This window comes from Canis lupus, chromosome 6 (genome assembly GCF_003254725.2).
Source record: "Canis lupus dingo isolate Sandy chromosome 6, ASM325472v2, whole genome shotgun sequence".
Lineage (NCBI taxonomy): Eukaryota > Metazoa > Chordata > Mammalia > Carnivora > Canidae > Canis > Canis lupus.
This window is the reverse complement of record NC_064248.1, coordinates 12,287,689-12,308,985: the sequence shown is the minus strand read 5'-3', so window position 1 is coordinate 12,308,985 and position 21,297 is coordinate 12,287,689. Positions and strand designations below refer to the sequence as shown.

The 21,297-nt window shown below is 51.4% G+C and overlaps 1 protein-coding gene across 8 annotated transcripts in view; it reads right to left on the bottom strand.

The window, feature by feature from the left end:
- The window catches only part of FBXL18 (F-box and leucine rich repeat protein 18), a 66,350-nt gene extending 45,306 nt beyond the window's left edge, over positions 1–21,044 (bottom strand). For 3 of the 8 annotated variants that reach the window (XM_049111170.1, XM_049111172.1, XM_049111169.1), the window contains exons 1-3: positions 20,880–21,042; positions 11,760–11,975; positions 6,624–8,158 (exon numbers count right to left, since the gene is read on the bottom strand). In XM_049111170.1, coding sequence (XP_048967127.1) covers positions 6,624–8,158; positions 11,760–11,975; positions 20,880–20,897 — 1,769 coding nt within the window. In that variant the 5' untranslated portion in view covers positions 20,898–21,042. Of the gene's footprint in view, positions 1–3,265; positions 3,860–6,623; positions 8,159–11,759; positions 11,976–16,965; positions 17,057–20,879 lie in introns of those variants that run through there. The other 5 variants (XM_049111168.1, XM_049111173.1, XM_049111167.1 and 2 more) reach the window with 5 other exon arrangements.
- Between the last annotated feature and the right edge of the window lie 253 nt (positions 21,045–21,297).

Below are 21,297 nucleotides of genomic sequence, written 5' to 3'. Positions count from 1 at the left end.
AGCAGTTGAGCGTCTGCCTTTGGCTCAGGGCATGATCTCGGATTCCCAGGATCGAGTCCCACATCAGGCTTCCTACATGGAGCCTGGTTCTCCTTCTGCCTGTGTCTCTGCCTCTCATGAATAAATAAAATCTTTTTTTAAAAAAAAGCTAAACCACTGAGCCACCCAGACGTCCCAAGTTCTTTTTTTTTTAAAAAAAGATTTTTTGGGGCAACCCCAGTGGCTCAGTGGTTTAGCGCTGCCTTCGGCCCAGGGCTTAATCCTGGAGACCCAGGATCAAGTCCCACATTGGGCCCCCTGCCTGGAGCCTGCTTCTCTCTCTGCCTATGTTTCTGCCTGCCTCTCTCTCTCTCTCTCTCTGTGTGTGTGTGTGTGTTTCATGAATAAATAAAATCTTTTTAAAAAGTGTTTTTAAATAAAAAAAAAATAGAAAAGAACTCAGAGAGGAGAGAGCAGTGCCTCTCAAAGACACGAAGGTGGCCATCCTAATTCATCCCAAGCAAGGATAAGGCCACAACCTAAGTCACACAAGGCCCACACAGCAAGCAAAAGTCATTCCCAGTTAGAAATGTGTATTTTTTTGGAAAGTTGACTTAAGAAAATGTCCAAACACACTGTTTCATTCTCTTTCAAAAACAAATAATTATTTTAAAAGTCCCAGGTGGGCAGCCCAGGTGCTCAGTGGTTTAGCGCCACCTTCAGTCCAGGGCATGATCCTGGAGACCCAGGATTGAGTTTCCCGTCAGGATCCCTGCATGGAGTCTGCTTCTCCCTCTGTCTCTGTCTCTTCTCTGTCTCTGTCTCTCTGTTTGTCTCTCATGAATAAATAAATAAAATATTAAAAATAAAATAAAAGTCCCAAGGTAAGCATCCCTTTGCAGACCTGAAAGTGAGAAAATGAGAGGGGAGGAAGTCCAGCATCGGGACCACAATCTCTGGTTTGTCCCTGGGGCATCCAGCAGGAAAGAACAGACATGGGGTGCCCTGGTCACTAGGTGGCGCTGCAGGTCCATGCTAACCAAGGAAGAGCTTGGTTACAAAGCCAGTAAGCACAGGAAAAGTGTGCTATGTTCACACATGTCTTTAAACAGTTTTCAACTAGCCAACCACTTCCACTCTGAAGGAAACCACCTGCAACAGTTGTTTGGGATGGGGCAGGCCTGACCACTCCACCAGCTGCCTGGACAGGGGCTGGCACATCCAAACACCCTGGCTCCTCACAGGGCAGCAGGCTGGCAGCACCGGCAGGTAGGGCGGTGGGATGAGGAAAATTATCCATCAGTTACCTTAGCCTTGGGGGGCCTCGTGGTCCTGCTCCCTCCCAGCTTGCCTCAACCTTCCAACCAGTGAGGATCTGGCCTCCAAACCCGCTCCCCAAAAGGCAGCCTGGGCTCCCCAAGGTTCGGTGGGCACAGGAGAGCACCCCCCATTTGCCCACACACTCCAGCAGAGCCTAGGCCTCTAGGGCGGTCCTGGGACAGCCTCCAGGGCCTGACTCCAAACCAGCCCTCCCACTTCCGCCCAGACACTGCCCTGGTTCTGAGGTCATGAGCAGCCAGGGTGACTCAGGGTAATGCTTTCCCCTCCCTCCCCGACGAGGCAGGGCTTAATCAGTCTTGGGAAAGAAGGTGCCCTTCTCTGTCCGGCTCGTAATCCTCTCTCTGCCGAGGTGCACCACGAAACACAAGGCACCAGCGGAACAACATGTTCCTTGCACCACCTCCCCACAGGAGCAGCCCTGGCTGCAGGGAGGCAGCTCCTGGCCAGGAGACCCGGCTGCCACAAAGCTCAAATTGATGGGCCTCACCGATGGGGACCATGGTGGCAGCAGCTAGCCAGCCGGGGACCTCGAGGGCTGCCATCTCAGGGACATTCTACCAGGAAAAGCAGGAGCTGCCCATGAAGGCAGCCCCAGAAGCAGTGTGCCAGCCTCTCCCGGGCTCAAGAGCACCACTTCCTCTCTGTGGCTCCTGCCCACAGCAGGCGGGCAAGTACCACCTGCTCCTTTCACTCCAGCCTTCCCAGGCTCAGCTTGCCGCAGAAGGCAGGACTCCAGAGGAATGGGGCCATTTGGCTGCGTCTTAGAGACCGGTGTCTGTTCTGAACAGGCAGTACCCAGCTCTGATCAGACATGGTTCTCAGAGCCGGTATGCACAGAGAGTCCATTATGAGCGGTGGTCAAGTTCTTGAGCTGACCTACAAAACCCATTTATCCCGGGTCCTCCGGGCCTCCCCAGACACAAAACTCACCACACATGCATGGCCCTGCCCCTGGGGAGGGTCTTGGCCACAAGGATCACATTCCAGCCCCAGAAGTCACTTGGTGACCACTAAATGCTGCTGTGTTACGCTCTTCGATCCTCAACAGCCCTGTGAGGCAGAAGTGCTTCCAGGAGACCACAAACCAGCTCTGTCACCTAGGCAAGTTCCTCAACCCTCTGGGCCCCACTTCCCTCATCTGCAAAATGGGACAATAGTATCTCTACTCCTGGCGTTGTTCAGAATGTCAAAGGAGTCAATACCTGTACGCACAGGTAAAGCACCTGCGCCATGACAAGTATGCCAGCACCCCAATCCCTTCCGAGAGCTCCCAGAATGCCTCTCCATTCCCTCTGTCACCTCCCTGTCTGTCTCCCTGCAGGCTCCTGCTCAGTCTGCTCTATTGATTCTTACTTTGCCTTTGGACTCTTGCTGAAGACCCCAGGCCCAGTCTGTAGTCTGCTCAGTTCCACACACTGGCCAGAGATCACGGCCTCATAAACTCCGGTATGCACATGCGCAGCCGTGTCACACAGCCTTTCCCTCTCAGCTGATGGCAGCCACATCGGCTCAACTGCTCAGGCCAAAGCCTCCACATCACCTGGACCCACCCTGACCCCCACCAATCCCATGGATTCAATCAATCCACCATCTCTGCGTCTCTTCCTGAATGTCTGGTACGGTCTCCTGATGGTGGCCCTGCTCCTGCCCTGGCCTGTTTCGACACAGCAGTGTGACCTACCCTTCTGCTCCCCTCCAGCTACAGAGGCCACTGGCTGCTCCTGAAACACCCAGCACACCCCATCTCAGGGCCCTGGCACAAACTTGGCTCGTCCAACAAACCTTCCATGCAGATGGGAACATTCCACATGGGTGCTGTCTGTCATGGCAGCCACGAGTACATGCCATCACTGAGTACCTAAAACATGGCTCATGCCATCGAGACACTGCACACTTGATTTTATTTCACGTTAACTCATTTATTTTATTATTATTTTTTTTTTAACATTAACTCATTTAAATGTAAGTTGCCTATGATTTATGGACACTGGCGGCTGGTGACGCTCTACCTGGCTGGCTGGGGATGTTCTTCCCAAGTTCTACTTTGCTAACTTTGTGAATTATTTTCTCAAATCTCAGATTCATGAAGCCCATTCCCTGCCCTCTGGCATCCTTCACCCCACACTGCTTCTTTATCTCCAGCATACTTTACTCTCTAATAAACCACATTCTTCCCTCCATGCACTGTTGGCCCACTTTCCCACTGGAATGTAAGCTCCCCAGGGACAAGCATCTCTCTGCCTAGAACAGAACCTAACATAACAGGTGCTCACATATTTGCTAGATGAATAAAGAACCATCATGGGGACTGCAGGTGCCAAGCCCTGTTCCATAGGCCTTACACGTACAAATTCCTTTTGTCTTACCAGTCCCACTTTACAGGTAGAGAACCCAGGAGCTGGGTGAGGCGGGGAAGAGGGGACCAGCTTAGACGTCACGCCTGCTCCCCTCTCCCACCGGGCAGGGTGGCGAGCAGTCCAGGGAACTGGGAACATCTGCAGTCTCCAGGTGGTCCCACAGGCAGCAGACACCAAACACTCTGGATGTGAGGTGGGTGTTTTGGGGGAGAGATTTCAGTTACTCTGACTTGTTAAATTACGTGAATGTGTTACTTTATTTTACCTTCATCAATTGCCGTTTTTATCCAACACTCACCAACAATGAAAAATGGTGTGACCAAAGTCCAGTCAGAAAAGGCACAAGGATTAACGGGCTGGCAAGAAGGCAAATAAAACCTGCTAGCAAAGATGAGAGATCCAGAAATACCTTGACCTGGAATTTAGTGAAATTAGAGCCTGAATGCTCACTTGGCCTCTCCTAATTAAGAAACATTCAATTCCCAATCACAGACTCTGATAGGTTAGCAGGGTCGCAGAGCTGTGGAGTCTTCTGTTTGTTAAATATCGGGATTCTTTTGCAGCTTCCAGTGACATGTGGCCTGCTGACCACGCACTTCCCACCACTTCCTCCAGAAAGGCCAGTGATGTGACAGCAAAGGCATAAGAGGCAGCAACGCGGAACAAGGCACTGGACAGAAAAGAACCAGTGAAAAGAGAGGCATGGATTCCCGGTGTTGCAGACATGCAGGCAAGAAGTCAAGCGTGGGTGCCACTGAAGTCAGAAAGGCCCAGCCCGTGCTGGGGGTTGATGGAGGAGGCTGCCTCCTGTGGTCAAGACCCCTCCTCCAACCCACCCCAGCAGGACAGGTGCTCAAGCCAGAGAAATTAACACAGAGGACCCAATGCAGGCCACAGGGCAGAGGTGGGCAGGATGAGAGATGTCAGGACAAGTGAGGAAAAAAGAGCAGGCCTGCATCCTCACTCCTGCAAGCCCCAGGAAGACAGCAGCCAGGAATGTCAGGCCTATCTGGGCACCCCTGCATTTGGAGTGGGACAGAGGGTACCAAAGGGCTTGCAATGGGCACAGCAACTCTACCCATCAAGCGTCCTTAACTGGCTCATGGCATCTTGTATGACCTCTGGGCAAGCTGCAGAAGTCGCTGGGGAGGCCACAGCCAGAGACCAGCACACGTGATGACGCACACGGCTACAGGCTCTCAGACACTGCACAATAAAACTCACGTGAAGTTAACTTTGACTCAGATTTCCAAACCAGGGGATTCTAAAAATTCAGCATTACAGTTCTCAAAGCAAGTGTAACTAGAATGCACAGAACACAGCATAAACAACTCCCAAATATGGGGTTCTGTGAACACTCAGGCTGAGGACCCATGCTGCGAATCCAGGACGTGTGGATCCCACATGGCAGGAAAATACCTGCCCTGCCACGTGGAAGGCTGAGGCTGGCCCCCGGGGCTCTCACCCCTAGATGAGCAAGGCCTCAAGGAGCCGTAGTGTATGTATTATGCTTGGTGGGGGAGGCAGAGGGAGGGTAGACACAGCCTGCAGAGGAGCTCTGGAAAGCTCCAGGGTGTGAGCAGCAAAGCACTCTGCCAGCTCCAACTCAAATCTGGTCCATTTCCTGTCACATGTCCCCTCCTGAGGGGAGAGTAGAGGTCTGCAAAGGACACAGATGTCTCCATTTTGCACAGCTTGAGGGCCAAGGCCAAGCTCTGGAGTTAGACTGAGCTGGGTGAGCCTCAACTGCTCCTTCAGGCTCCCACTGCCCCATCTGTGAAATGGGAACCATGAAGGCCTGTCTAGGGGATTAAACTTGACAGCACCTGAAAGCCCCTGGCTCAGCACCTGGCCCTCAGCAAAGCCACAAAGTGCAGGCTTACCATGGTGGGGGCAGTGACACACTTCTCAGTGCCCCTGGCACAGCCCCCAGCCACCCACCCCTCAGCTCCAGCTAATGGATCTACACCCTGCCGCCACTCCCTCCCCAGCCTAAATCCCTGGTAGAGCTGAGCTCTGCTGTAGCCATACTTTCCGAGTAATTTTGGGAAACAGTGCAATTTTTCAAGACCAGATCTGTCAAGATTTTCAAACATGTCTTAAGTCAACAAAAGCTTCCCCCTGAAATGCTGGGTCCTCACGAGAAACCTCCTCACTCCATGGCTCAATGCAGTAGGAGTCTGTTTCATATCTGGGCTCTTGTGACAATGGCGTGGGTAGGTCCTGTCCTCCCTCTCTCAGATCAGCCTGCCATCCCACTCCAGGCCACCACCATTACCTCCCAACAGTGTGTAGCCCCCACTTCAGTGCTGCTCTCTCCCACCCCTCCATCCTGGCCCCTCCAGTGCAGGTGGGGTACTGGGGGACAGCAAGGACGAGTGCTTTCCCAACTGGAAATGGGCCCACTCCCTCCTCCAGCTAGAGTCCTGAAGCTCTTTCACCTCACCTGTGCTTTTGGACATGTGTTTGCAAGACCATGGGGCATGCTACCTACTTTCCCAGAAAGCCCTGGCCTTGAGTCTCCCTGCTCACTGACTTGTAGCTTTAAAAATGACAAAGTCAGACAGAAAGCCCCGAGTTCGGCTCCTGGCTCTCTCACCAGCTCTGCTACATGGGAATAACAGCTGCCACCTAGGGGGGTCATGAGGACTGGGCAAGACTGCACACACACAGCTGCATCTACTACTGCACTCATAGCTGCCACTATGATGAGGACATCCTTGCCTCCTGCCCTCCCAGGCTCCACCCACCGCTGCCCCCTTGCCAGCCCTGCCACCCCCTGACTCTCAGCCACTAGAGACCAGCCCACATCTTGCCCATCTCAACAGACAGGCAGTAGGTATGCAAGCATTTGCCAGAGGAGAGGCCGTGTGACCCACATCCCCCGCCACCTCTAAAGCCTCCAAGGGGCCCCAGAGGCCATAGAGGAGCTGCCCGGGCCCTCACCTGAGGTCCTTCAGCCGCTTGCAGTGCTTCAGCATGTCTGAGAGCGCAGACATGTAGACCACCTTCCCCATCATGCCCAGGTTGGCCAGTGAGAGAGACTGCAGCTGCTGGCACTGCAGGCCGATGCTGACCAGCCCAGAGCCCGTCAGGATGCTGGGCAGCTGGGCCAGCGTCAGGTGCCTCAGGAATGCCAGCTGGCCAATGGCAGCCACTTCCGAGTCTCCAACGTTCTGTGCCCGGCTGCAGGGCGGGAGGGAGTTGCGGATAGCAGGTTCGTTGCGCGGCATGGCAGAGGAGAAGTTGGACCCGATCAGCTCAAGGCGCTCCAGAAAGGGCACGTTCTTCAGCAGAGACCAGAACACGGAGGAAGGCTGAGGGCCTGCCTGCCCCGAGAAGGGGTTGGGGCAGGACTGCACGCCAATGCGCACCTTCTTGCCAAAGCCACGGGGCACAGCATGCATGGCAGGCACACGGTCGGACCGTGGTGCTGAGTCGGCGACAGAGCAGACAGGCAGGGATAAGGAGCGCAGGTGGCGCAGCCGAGCCAGCAGCTGGCAGAGGTGGCGGCCTGGGCCCTCAGAGCTGTGGTGATGGGCAGCCGAGAGGTTGAGGTGCCGCAAGTTGCGACAGGACGCCACCAGGGTCTCCAGGATGCCGCTATCAATATCGTCCTCCGCCTTGCGGAGCAGGGAGTCCGGGGACAAGCAGTGGACGCAGCCACTGAGGTTCAGGCTCGCCAGGCTGCGGAGCTCCTTGGCTCCATCAATGACCCGCTGGATCAGGTGGCCACCGGACAGGGTGCAGCGGCTGAAGCTGAAATAAAATGGGTTGTTGAACTTCATGTGCTGGAGCAGGGATGAGCCGTTGAGCCAGGACTTGGGCAGCTGCAGGGCATCCAGGGCCACGTTGCGGGCCATGGAATCCAGGAGGTTCTTGGTGGCCCCGCTCTCAGCGAAGCTGCCAGGCACAGAGATGAGGAAGGCGTGAAGATTCTCAGGCGTGCGGTCACTGAGCACAGCCAGGTAGAGCCGCACCACCTCCTGATTGATGTAGCCAGGGGCCAGGCGCGCGTAGAAGACCCGCAGGTTCTGGTAGTGGGGCACATTGCTCTGGCCAACCATCAGCTGGCCTGAGAGGATGGCGCCCTCACGTGTGCGGTCAAGAATCTCGAAGTAGAGCAGCAGCTTCTCAAGGCTGGTGCAGCAGGGCACGACACCATAGGAGGGTGTGTACAGCGTCTGCTTCAGCTCCCGCACGCGGCTCAGTGTGGCCTTGCACTCACCACTCAGCTGGCCGGCATCGAAGCCAGGGCTCACGTCGATGGCCAAAGAGCGCAGGTGCTGCAAGGCTGAGAGCATCTTGGACAGACGCAGGGAGGTCAGGTGGCAGCCAGAGAGGTTCACCTTCACCAGGCTGCGGCAACGGGCCACGTGCTCAATGGTGGCACCTGACAGCCAGTAGCAGCCGGCCATGTTGAGCTGCTGGATCTCCCGGCCGATCTCCTTCACCAGTTGCTTCACCTTGTCCTCACTTGCCTGTAGGACAGGGCCAGGGGAGGGAGGGGGCAGGTCAAGAAAGGAAAGGGACTGAAGGCACCCAGGTGACCCCTTCACCTCCCCTCAGGTCACACCCTCCCCCACGACAATCAGGGAGCCATGAGGGGCCCTGCAGGGGCTCTACTCCGGAGGTGAAGGGACCATTGAGGGGAGAGCTGGCACCTCCTTCCTGTCCCCACAAGCTTACCTACTGTAGGCCAACTATCAAGAGTCCCCGGCTAGGCGGGAACATAAAAATGGTGCAGCTGGTATGGAAAAGCATGGTGGTTCCTCAAAAAGCTAAACACAGAGTGAACAGGTGACCTGGTAATTCCCCTCCCACACATGCACCCAAGGTAATGGAAAAAACAGGGACTCACTCCATGGGCCCCGATGTTCACAGCAGCACTAGCCACAGGAGATGGAAACAACCTAAGCTCCACCGACAGACAGATGGATGAACAAAATGTGGTCTGTACACACAATGAAAGATTGTGTAGCCACAGAAAGGAACGAAGCTCTGACACACGCCACAATGTGGGTGAAACCTGAAGACATCATACAATGTGAAAAGAAGCCAGTCCTAGAAGATCACATGTTGTGTGATTCCACTTACATCAATTATCCAGAATAGGCAAATTCAAAAGCAGAAAGCAGAATAAAGGTTACTAGGGGCTGGGGAAAAGGAGATAGGAAGTCACTGCTTGACGGATCCAGAGCTTCTGTTCAGGGTGACAAAGAAGTTCTGGAAACACTGATAATGCTGGTACAATACCACAAATGTCCATACTGCTTAACATACAGCATCAAGCACTTAAATACGGTGAAGATGGTAAATGTTATGTTACATGGGGTTCTCTGAACTACACAACAGGGTTGTGCCTTGATCTGGCTGTTGCTCTCTCCTTTATATCATCTGTGTTTTCACATCATTAAATATTCCTCAAAAATCTGCCATGGGAGCAGCCCAGGTGCCTCTCTGTGACTCTCATGAATAAATAAATAAAATATTAAAAAAAAAAAAAGACCTCTATTGTTACCTTTAAGATATGTTGTTAGTTGACTTTCAATAAAAGTTGCGAGGCAATCATAAAAAAGAATGAAATCTTGCCATTTGCAACAAAATGGCTGAAGCTAGAGAATACAATGTTAAGTGAAAAAAGTCAGAAAGACAAATACCATATGATTTCAATCATGTGAATTTAAAATTTTTTTTTATTTATTTATGCTAGGCACACAGTGAGAGAGAGAGAGGCAGAGACACAGGCAGAGGGAGAAGCAGGCTCCATGCACCGGGAGCCCGATGTGGGATTCGATCCCGGGTCTCCAGGATCGCGCCCTGGGCCAAAGGCAGGCGCCAAACCGCTGCGCCACCCAGGGATCCCCCAGACTCTTAACTACAGAGAACAAAGTGATGATGACTAGATGGAGTTGGGGAGGGGAGAATGGGTGATGGGGATTAAGGTGATAAGTACCAGGTATTGTATGGAATCACTATATAATCAGGTATATAATCACCTGAAACTAACATAACTATATGTTAACTATACTGGAATTAAAATTAAAAAACAAGGGGATCCCTGGGTAGCTCAGCGGTTGAGCGCTAGCCTTTGGCCCAGGGCGTGATCCTGGAGACCCAGGACCGAGTCCTAGGATCACAGGATCGAGTCCCGGGAATCCCAGGATTGAGTCCCGTGTGGGGCTCCCTGCATGGAGCCTACTTCTCCCTCTGCCTGTGTCTCTGCCTCCCCTTCTCTGTCTCTCATGAATAAATAAAATCTTTTAAAAAAAATTAAAAAAACAAAACAAAAAATTTTTTCAAGGCAATCATTAAGGAAAGGACAACCTTGTCCATAAGTGATGTTGGAGCAACTGAACAACCATATGCAAAGAAAGGAACCCTAGATCCTTACCTCACACCACACTTACCATAAACGCTAAAGCTATAAAACTTCCATAAGAAAATGTAGCAAGGGCACCTGGGTGGCTCAGTGGTTGAGCATCTGCCTTTGGCTCAAGTCATGATCCCAGGGTCCTGGGATAGAGCCCCACATCAGTATCCCTACTCATCAGGGGCCCTTTCTCAGTCCTCTGCTGCTCCACCCCCTCCCCCATGCTCGTTATCTCTCTCAAATAAATAAATAAAATATTTTTTAAAAAAAGAAAAGGGATTCCTGGTGGCTCAGTGGTTGAGCATCTGCCTTTGGCTCAGGGCATGATCCCAGAGTCCCAGGATCAAGTCCTACATCAGGATCCTTGCATACAGCCTGCTTCTCCTCCCTCTGCCTGTGCTTCTGCCTCTCTCTCTCATGAATAAATAAGTAAAATCTTTATAAAAAAGCAAATGAAGAAAGAAAAAAAAGAAAAGGAAAAGATAGCAGAAAATCTTTATGGCCCCAGGTTTAACAAAATTTTCTTCAACAGATTACAAAAAACATGAACTTAAAAAAAAAAATCAACAAGTTGAACTTCAACTTAAACACTTATTCTCTTCAAAGACACTGTTTAAAAAAATGGGATCCCTGGGTGGCGCAGCGGTTTGGCGCCTGCCTTTGGCCCAGGGCGCGATCCTGGAGACCCGGGATCGAATCCCACATCAGGCTCCTGGTGCATGGAGCCTGCTTCTCCCTCTGCCTGTGTCTCTGCCTCTCTCTCTCTCTCTGTAACTATCATAAATTAAAAAAAAAAAAATAAATAAATAAAAAAAATAAAAAAATTAAAAAAATGGAAAGGCAAGCCACAAACTGAGAAAATACTCATGATACAGGTATCCAACAAAAGATCCAGAGTACATGAGAACCCCTAGAACTCCACAATAAAAAGCCCTACACAGTAGCTTCTGAAAAGAAAATGTATGAACAGGCCAGCCCTGGATGGAAATGGCATCACGGGCACCCCAGCACCCTCCCCCAGCACTCTGCCTAGGCCAGACAAATAACCAAGGCGACATCTGCTCTGTGCATCAGAAGAGTGGACGCTGGGCAGCCCGGGTGGCTCAGTGGTTTAGCGCCACCTTCATCCCAGGGCGTGATCCTGGAGACCCGGGATCGAGTCCCACATCAGGCTCCCTGGATGGAGCCTGCTTCTCCCTCTGCCTGTGTCTCTGCCTCTCTCTCTCCCCCTCTGTGTGTCTGTCATGAATAAATAAATAAAAAAAAAATCTAAAAAAAAAAAAAAAAAAAGAAGAGTGGACGCTTCAAAGCCTGACCAGGAGGGTGTACAGCACCTGAAAACCCTCATGCAGCTGCTAGGGGGTAAGATGGTGCCTCTGGTACCGCAAAAAGTTCCAACAGCCACCGTGGAACCTGGAACCCACTCCTAGGCATCCACTGGAAAGTCTGGCTCCCTCCCCACACAGCACCCACTGAGCCATGCCCTCCTGCTGGGTGGCATTCTACCTGTACCTCTTGGCCTCTGTAGCTTTTGTCACTTCACGAATCTCGGAGGCTGAGCCTATCAGGACTCTGAGCACCTGCCCTCTTTATCACCAGCCACATGTGCACCTCTGCCAGGCAGTGCTAGTCCTCAGATGGGCATGGGAGCCGTCCCCAGCCCTGCCCGCACACCAGCACCACCACCACCCCTGCAACCCATGCCTCACCTCATAGTCCTTCTGCAACAGCACAGTGTGGGTGAGGCTCTTGTCCAGGCATAGCACCGCAAGCTTCCGGCAGGTGCGCCGGACGTTCAGAACCAGGTCTGTGCTGGGGACGTGGCTCAGGATATGCAGCAGGATCTCATCCGAAAAGCCGAGAAGGTGGGCGCCCACTGCCACAGCGGCTGCTGTAGGGGGCATGTCTCCATCGTTGGATGTGTCCTGAAAATAAGGGGAACACCAAATTCCCATGGGGTCCCTGAGGGTGGCCTCTTCAGCCAAAGACAGAGCCAAGAGCTGCCCTCGCCACAGTCTGGGAAAGAAGGTGCTTTTACCAAAAATCTTAACTGCAGTGCAAGAAGCCATGATATTCTTCAAAATCCGCTTTTAGATCTGCATATCAGGATCTCTCTTCAAAAGTAAGAAACTTCCATTCTTTTCCAAATTTAAGAGATTTTTTTTCCTACCTGGCATGCTTCAGACTCAACTTAGGACCACTGGCCAGGGCTTTCCACCTGTGAAAACTATTCTCCCACCATCCCAGTATCATGCTTAAAACACTTGGGAGAGGGATCCCTGGGTGGCACAGCGGTTTGGCGCCTGCCTTTGGCCCAGGGCGCGATCCTGGAGACCCGGGATCGAATCCCACGTCAGGCTCCCGGTGCATGGAGCCTGCTTCTCCCTCTGCCTGTGTCTCTGCCTCTCTCTCTCTCTCTGTGTGTGACTATCATAAAAAAAAAAAAAAAAAAAAAAAAAACACTTGGGAGAGAGAATTCCATCAAGAAACAGGAAAAACTGGGGGTGACAACAGTGTTTTGGCCTCTCAGGGTCGCTCTGATGGATATCAAGCCCTCAGACAGGGGCAGAGGGCAGCTCTTCCCAGTGCTGGCATTAGGGGCCAGAAAATCCAGAGAATGAAGCCACCAAGTCCTGATGAATAAGAAACTGTACCTACTGATGGCACTTTGACATCTTAAGATCAGTATTAGCTAACAGGAAGTGCACAAGTACCTCCACCTCATCACACTTTCTGGCTAGAGATTCATATTCCCCACAAGATGTCCACACATTTCCAGGACGCCTGGGTGGCTCAGTAGTTGAGCATCTGCCTTCGGCTCAGGGCGTTAACCCCAGAGTCTCGGGATTGAGTCCCACATTAGGCTCCCTGCATGGAGCCTGCTTCTCTTCCCTCTGTGTCTCTGCCTCTCTCTGTGTGGGTCTCTCATGAATAAATAAATAAAATCTTAAAAAAAAAAAAAAAGAGAGAGAGATGACCACACATTTCGGTTTGTTTTGGTAGCCGTCTGCACAAGATTTTCTCCCCTCCTATGGGCCTTTTGCCGTTCCCAGGTTGCTGTATACAACCCAAAGGGAGAGGGAGCTCAACCCAGGCTCGTGTAACATGAAATCTCCAAGTCAAGGACAAAGGAACTGGAGGCTCTAATCCCCCAGAAGCGATCCACCTGCCCCTAAAAAAGTCCTCACTATGTGGGGAATGGTGTGCCTGACTGACCACCCCAGGAGAGAGCACCCAGGATTATTTCCACTGTCTTTTCCAGTGATTCTGTCTACAAGCTCTCCTCCTCCCTCAGACTGACTTTTCTTCTGTACATATTTGCATGGATGGAAGCACTGAAGCCTGGAAAGCCCTGCTGCTGCCATGGCAACCATGAAATCCGGGGAGGGAGAGCCTGTCTGCACACCCCACGCAGCCTCCAGGGATTTTCCGGGTACTCTGACTGCAACACCCTTCTACTCTGTCCTAACAGGTTTTATGGCCAGCCAAGACCTCGCTGGGCCTGGTAAAGGGTTTCCATAAACATTTCTCACCTGTTTAATAGCACTGACCCTTTCCATGTTCCCTTCTCCATCAGAGGCAGCAGCCAGAAGTGCCCTTCCTGCTCCCCTTTCCATCTGAGGTGCCTTCAATCCTATCTCCCTATTCCTGTGGTTTGCAAGGGCACCCAAGGCCACAACACTCCCAAGGTCACAGTGCTCTGGGGCACCATATTTCAGGGTTAGTGTTCTCAACCATTAGTGATTTTCCTTAGCTCACTGCTTCCCAGAGCCAGTCAAAGGGATCACCCAGACACCTGTTAAAAGTAAGATTCCCGGACCCCACCCCAGACATAGGGACTCCCTCTGTAGGATGAGGCTCAAACCAGAGGCAATCCTTATCAGGCCAGGTTGGCTGTTGCGCTCCAAAGATAGAGGGCTTGAGGACAAGAGGGACTGCTTGAATCTGCCTGCTGAGCACCTTGAGGCAAACCCCTCCAGATCCCCAATCTGCATATTTATCAAAGTAAGAATACTTTCTCAGAGGAATGAAAACACAGGGCAAAACACTCTAAGAAGGTCCAGCATCATATAACATCCACATTATACTACTAATACTGAATTTCTCTTAAAACCACCCAGAAGGGGACGCCTGGGTGGCTCAGTGGTTGAGTGCCTGCCTTTGGCTCAGGGCCTGATCCTGGAGTCCCGGGATCAAGTCCCACATCAGGCTCCCCACATGGGGCCTGCTTCTCCCTCTGCCTATGTCTCTGCTTCTCTCTGTGTCTCTCATGAATAAATAAATAAAATCTTTAATAAAAAAAAAAAAAAAAACACCCAGAAGTTACAGGGGTACCTAGCTAGCTCAGACAGTAGACTTACGTGACTCTTGACCTCAGGGTTGTGAGTTCAAGTCCCACATTGGGCATGGGGCTTATGTTAAAATAAGGAAAATTAAACAAAAAAAATTTAGGGACACCTGGGTTGCTCGGTGGTTGGGCATCTGCCTTTGGCTCAGGGTGTGACTCCAGAGTCCCAGGGTTGAGTTCCCCATCCGGCTCCTTGCATGGAGCCTGCTTCTCCCTCTGCCTATCTCTGCCTCTCTCTTTCTGTGTCTCTCAAGGATGAATAAATAAAATCTTTATAAAAAACCTACCTAGGGGGCAGCCCCGGTGGCACAGCCGCCTGCAGCCTGGGGCGTGATCCTGGAGACCCTGGATCGAGTCCCAAGTCAGGCTCTCTGCATGGAGCCTGCTTCTCCCTCTGCCTGTGTCTTTGCCTCTCATTCTCTCTCTGTGTCTCTATGAATAAATAAATAAAATCTTTAAAAAAAAAAAAAACCTACCTAGGGCAGCCTGGGTGGCTCAGCGGTTTAGCCCCACTTTCAGCCCAGGGCATGATCCTGGAGACCCAGGATCGAGTCCCATGTCAGGATCCCTTCATGGAGCCTGCTTCTCCCTCTCCCTGTGTCTCTCATGAATAAATAAATAAAATCTTAAAAAAAAAAAAAAAACTACCTAAATGTTACATTAAGAAAAAAAAAAGGCAGGAACTGAGCTCCAGCCCCCTGTGTCTAGTCTCAGCACACCCCACAAGATGATTTTCCCCACATTCTGCCCTGGGGCCAGCACCCTGCAGGCACTTGGGAGCAGCTGCCTCCCACCTACCCATCCCCATCTCCAATGGCTCATCCTGGCAGGTGGCTACCGGATTTGCACTAGTCAAGTCTTCCCTGGAACCCAGGCTTTCTAAGCCAAGGTCCTGTGGTTTGTAAGTACACATACATACATACACACACACACCGCTTTTCCCCAGGAAAGGCAGCAGCTCTGCAGAGGTCAACAGCAAACAAGGAATGCTGACTGCAAAGGAGTGAAACAAAAATGCGGCCCAGAGAATGCCCACCTCCACACACACCCATCTACACTGGCAGGAGCTTGCCTCTGTCTCTCAGCACCTCTTGTTCTCAGCCTCAGGGAAACTAAGGCAGAACCATTCTCCATCTCAAAAACGTTAGATAAGAGGTGCCTGGCTAACTCAGTCAGTAGAACACGTGACTCTCAATCTTGGGGTCATTAGTTCAAGCCCCACACTGGGCGTAGATCTCATTTATTTTTTTTTTTTTAAAGATTTTTATTTATTTATTCATTCATAGAGACAGAGAGAGAGAGACAGACAGGCAGAGGGAGAAGCAGGCTCCATGCAGGGAGCCCGACGTGGGACTCGATCCCGGGTCTCCAGGATCACACCCCGGCTGCAGGTGGCGCCAAACCGCTGCGCCACCGGGGCTGCCCTATTTTTTTTTTTTTTTTTTTTTTAAGATTCTATTTTTTTATTCATGAGAGACACAGAGAGAAAGAGAGGCAGAGACACAGGCAGAAGGAGAAGCAGGCTCCATGCAGAAAGCCCGATGCAGGACTCGATCCTGGGACTCCGGGATCATGTCCTGAGCCAAAGGCAGATGCTCAGCCGCTGAGCCACCCCGGCATCCCCTTAGAGCTCAAAAATTAAAAAAATAAATAAATAAATAAAATAAAAAATAAATTAGGGATCCCTGGGTGGCTCAGGGATATGGCTCAGCCGTATCAGTCTCCTCTGCCTGTGTCTCTGCCTCTCTCTCATTAATAAATAAATTTTTAAAATCTTAAAAAAAAAATAGGTAAGTAGCCTGAGGTCAGACTCAGGCTGGGCCTGATCAGTTGAAACTGCCCTTCCCTCCACAAGAAAGGGGCTACTGGGGCTTCCTGACAGATCCAGAACAGGCACCCTGCGGAAAATCAATTCAGGCATGAAGGCAGACAGACGTATCTGAAAACCATACAGCGGGATCCCTGGGTGGTGCAGCGGTTTGGCGCCTGCCTTTGGCCCAGGGCGCGATCCTGGAGACCCGGGATGGAGTCCCACGTCAGGCTCCCTGCATGGGGCCTGCTTCTCCCTCTGCCTGTGTCTCTGCCTCTCTCTCTCTCTCTGTGTGACTATCATAAATAAAAAAATAAAATAAATAAAAAAATAAAAAAAACATACGGCTAGAACCAGATAATGACCACTTACAAGTGGTTTGAAGTGTAAGCTTTAGAGAGTTTTATGCACTTTGCAGAATGTAATATTTCACTTTTTTTTTTTTAAGATTTATTTATCCATGAAAGACACAGAAAGAGGCAGAGACACAGCAGAGGGAGAAGCAGACTCCTCACAGGGAGCCTGATGTGGGACTCGATCCCTGAACTGGGATCACACCCTGAGCCAAAGGCAGATGCTCAACCACTAAGGCACCCAGGGGTCCCTCACTATTTTGTTTTAAGAACTGAAGCAACGAAAAGAAAGAAGAGAGAGAAGAGAAGAGAAGAGAAGAGAAGAGAAGAGAAGAGAAGAGAAGAGAAGAGAAGAGAAGAGAAGAGAAGAGAGAAAAATTAAGTACTGAAACTTCAGTACTTGCCCAAAAAACATCCCTTCCCAGATGTTTACGAGTCAGGCATCCAAAGGAATCACAGCATTCACAAATCAACTGATGAGATGTCTGGAATGATCTAAATAAGCCAAAGAGAGAGGCAGAGATGAAACAAGACTGGTCATGTGTTAACTATGAAAACTGGGCAATGGGTAGGGGGGCTACGCCTGGCTGGCTCAGTCAGTGAATGATGTGACTCTACGTCGTTCGGGTTGTAGGTTCAAGACCCACGTTCATTCGGCATGAAGCTTACTTAAAAACAAAACAAAACAGGGTGTTATTCTGTATGTTGGCAAATTGAACACCAATAAAAAATACATTTATTATTTAAAACAAAACAAAACAGAATAAACACTAAATGGAAAAAAAAAATGAGGGCAGCCCGGGTGGCCCAGTGGTTTAGCGCCGTCTGCAGCCTGGGGTGTGATCCTGGGGGGAGACCTGGGATCGAGTCCCACGTCGGGCTCCCTGCATGGAGCCTGCTTCTCTGCCTGTGTCTCTGCCTCTCTCTCTCTCTCTCTCTCTCTCTCTGTATCTCTCATGAATAAATAAATAAAATATTTCTTTTTAAAAAAAAAAAAGGAAAAAAAATGATCTTTTTATATAAGTGGGCAATTGGGCAGCCAGGGTGGCTCAGCAGTTTAGCGCCGCCTTCAGCCCAGGGCCTGATCCTGGAGATCTGGGATCCAGTCCCACATCGGGCTCCCGGCATGGAGCCTGCTTCTCCCTCTGCCTGTGTCTCTGTGTGTCTGCCTCTCTCTCTCTCTCTCATAAATAAATAAAATCTTTTAAAATAAATAAATAAATAAGTGGGCAGTGGGTACAACAGAAAGGCTCCTTACAGGGCACTTTGACGATACAAGATTGTTAGCTACGGTATATTTCACATTATAAAAACTTTGTTAAATCACAGAGTCAGTGTGAAGAGGTGCACAATTTTGTGGGTTTGCACTCTGCATTCTGTTCCACTTCTTAGGTTTTGGCTTCTCTAGTTGGCCATTTCTGGAATGTGCCCTGCCTCAGGCCTCCAGGCCTTTCAGAACTTTGGCTCAAGGGCTTAAACACAGTGAAGCCCTCCCAGCATCAGCCAGACAGGCTTAACTCACCTTCATCCAGCCCCTCTGCTGCAGGACCAAGGACCGTCCTACACTCCCACCTCATCAGATGAACTGTCACTGTCGTGGTTTGCCTGATTGCTTATCTCCTCACTAAGCCAAGGACAGCTGCTAAACAGGAATCACTTTTTAATTTCCAAGAGAAAGCAGCACTGAACCAGGTGAGTCAACAGATCACCACTTCACAATCATTTGAAGCATTACAAAAAAAGCAGACCCCCACTCCCAGAAACTCCGGGAGTAACCCTGAGTATCTACATTTTTTTTTTTAAGATTTTATTTATTTACTCATGAGAGACACAGAGAGAGAGAGAGAGGCAGAGACACAGGCAGAGAAAGAAGCAAGCTCCATGCAGGGAGCCTGACATGGGACTCGATCCCGGGTCTCCAGGATCACACCCTGGGCTGAAAGAGGCACTAAACCTCTGAGCCACCCAGGATGCCCGAGTATCTACATTTTAAAGTCAGTAATGGAGATGCCTGGGTGGCTCAGTGGTTGAGAGTCTGCCTTTGGCTCAGGGCCTGATCCCGGGTTCCCAGGATCAAGTCCAGCATCAGGCTCTTTGCAATGGAGACTGCTTCTCCTCCCTCTGCCTGTGTCTCTGCCTCTTTCTGTGTCTGTCATGAATAAATACATAAAATCTTTAAAATAAATAAAGTCAGTAATGACTTTCAAAATCAAACCACCTCATTCTGGAATCCTATAGTGGAGACAGTTGCACAGCCTTGTGAATGTATTTTTTAAAACCACTTTGGGGTGACATATGGGTGGTTCAGTGATTGAGCATCTGCCTTTGGCTCAGGTCGTGATCCCAGGATCAAGTTCCACATCACGCTCCCCACAAGGAGCCTGCTTCTTCCTCTACCTATATCTGTGCCTGTCTCTCTGTGTCTCTCATAAATAAATATATAAAATCTTTTTTAAAAATAAAAAGTAAAAAATAAAAACACTTTGGGGCATCTAGTCCGTGGAGCATGCAACGCTTGATCTCAGGGTTGTGAGTTCAAGCCCCACGTTAGGCATAAAATTTACTTTAAACACACACTTTAGGGCAGCCCAGGTGGCTCAGCGGTTTAGCGCTGTCTTCAGCCCGGGGCATGATCCTGGAGACCTGGGATCGAGTCCCATGTCAGGCTCCCTGCTTGGAGCCTGCTTCTCCCTCTACCTGTGTCTCTGCCCCTCTTTCTCTCTCTCGTGTGTGTCTCTCATGAATAAATAAATTTTTAAAAAATCTTTAAAAATAAAAAAATAAACACACACTTTAAAACTGAACTTTATGGGGGCAGCCCCGGTGGCACAGCGGTTTGGCACCACCTGCAGCCCAGGGTGCGATCCTGGAGACCCGGGATCGAGTCCCACATCGGGCTCCGTGCATGGAGCCTGCTTCTCCCTCTGCCTGTGTGTCTCTGCCTCTCTCTCTCTCTCTCTCTGTGTGTGTCTCTCATGAATAAATAAATAAAATATTTTTTAAAAACTGAACTTTATGGTGTGCAAACTATACACCAATAAATAGAAAACAGAACAATCCAGAAGGGTCCTTGATCTCCACATCCAGGGTAGAATGAGGTGCCCATGAAGGAACAAGAGGCCTCTAGCCAGGTCACTCACATATGCTTCAAGGAACAGAGAGCCCTTTGTACCAGGACCCCCTAAGAGCAAGGAACCAGTGCCCCAGCTCCTACAAGTACACACGATTACCTGGAATCTGCTAACACAGTCAGGCTGCCCCATAACTATTCCTTGAAGAGCCTCAGCTTTCCTACCCTTCAATCCTACCACCGTCTGCAGGTGTGTCCCACATCCTCCCTCTCAATCAAGGGGCCACTTCTAAGCCAAACTCACTTCAAATGAAGAGGAACTATCTGCAATCCTGGCCACATCCATTTCGAAGGAAACACTGGAACCTCTGATTCCCCTTCCCCATAGCACAGGTGAGCCCCTAAGACAGGAAATGCACTCCAGGGTCCAAGGCCCAGATGCTAAACACACACACAGGTGCACACAAGTACACAAAGATAGGCAGTAAGCAACAAATGCAAAGACACGGGTCAGAGTCCGGGCCCCCCATACCCTGGTCTGCAGATAAAATACCTTGCACCACATCACAGGGACTCGGACCCAGACTTGCAGAGCACCGAGGAAAGGAATTCCAGGGTAAACCAGAAGTTCCCCAGGTGAAATGGCTTTTCCTCCATTACCCTCCCCAGTCACACAACCAGAGGAAAGTGGGCTGAAACTGAGCATTCAGAGATAGAGGATGGGGTACTGAGTGGGCATGGAAGACGGAGGTCCCATAGGTCCAAGGGCTGAACCCAGGTACAGGGGGCGTGAGAAAGGGGCCTGAGAGGTCTACGGGAGACTGGAAACTCTGGGGGCGCAGAAGCGGGGGAAGAACCCTGGCGATCACGCCTGCGGGCTGGCAAAGGGACGGAAAACCCAAGGGGGGAGAGAACTTGAGCCTTCGCAACAGGATGAGGACCTAGGGGGCGGGGCGGGGCCAGGATAGGGATGCGAAGGACCCAGCGAGGCCGAGGCCAGGGTCGGAGCAGGAAGGACCAAACCTGGCCAACGCCAGGGTTGGAGTGGACTGGGCCAAGGGGGCTGCGGTGGGGGGTCGAGGTCAGGATGGGAAGCATAGAGCCAGGCTGCGGTCGGGACAGGAAGGATGGAGCGGGTTAGCGGGCCGGATGGAAAGGACGCAAAAGGGACCGGGGCGGGATGGGAAGGCCCGAGCGGAGCCAAAGCCGCGGGGCAGGAAGGAGAGCGGAGAGAGGCGCCGGCCGTACCTCCTCGGAGCTGGCCATGGTGAAAGCGGGCGGGGCCGCGGCTGCCAGAGCCGCAGCCCCAGGGCCTCCCCTGGCCCGCCAGGGATGCTCAAAGCCGGCGCGTCCGCGGCTCCACAGAGACCCCGGTAGGGGGCGGGGGCCTCGGCCTCCTGCCACTTCCGGCGCCTGCCGCTACGTACTTCCGCCCGCCAACCGGCGTGCCCCGGGGGGGCCGCCATGTTGGGTGCGGCGCTGTTCTCTGGGGCCCTGTTAGGGATGCGGGTTGAGCCCAGGAGCACTACGTCAGCCGCAGCGTCCTCTCGGGCCCGGGCTCTCCCTCGTCTGCTCTCTGCCTGCTACTTTCCAGCCACAATGTCCCCCTGCCGGCCCGGCACTCTCTTGCCTCCGGGCCTTGGCATTCGCGTCCCCATGCCTGCAA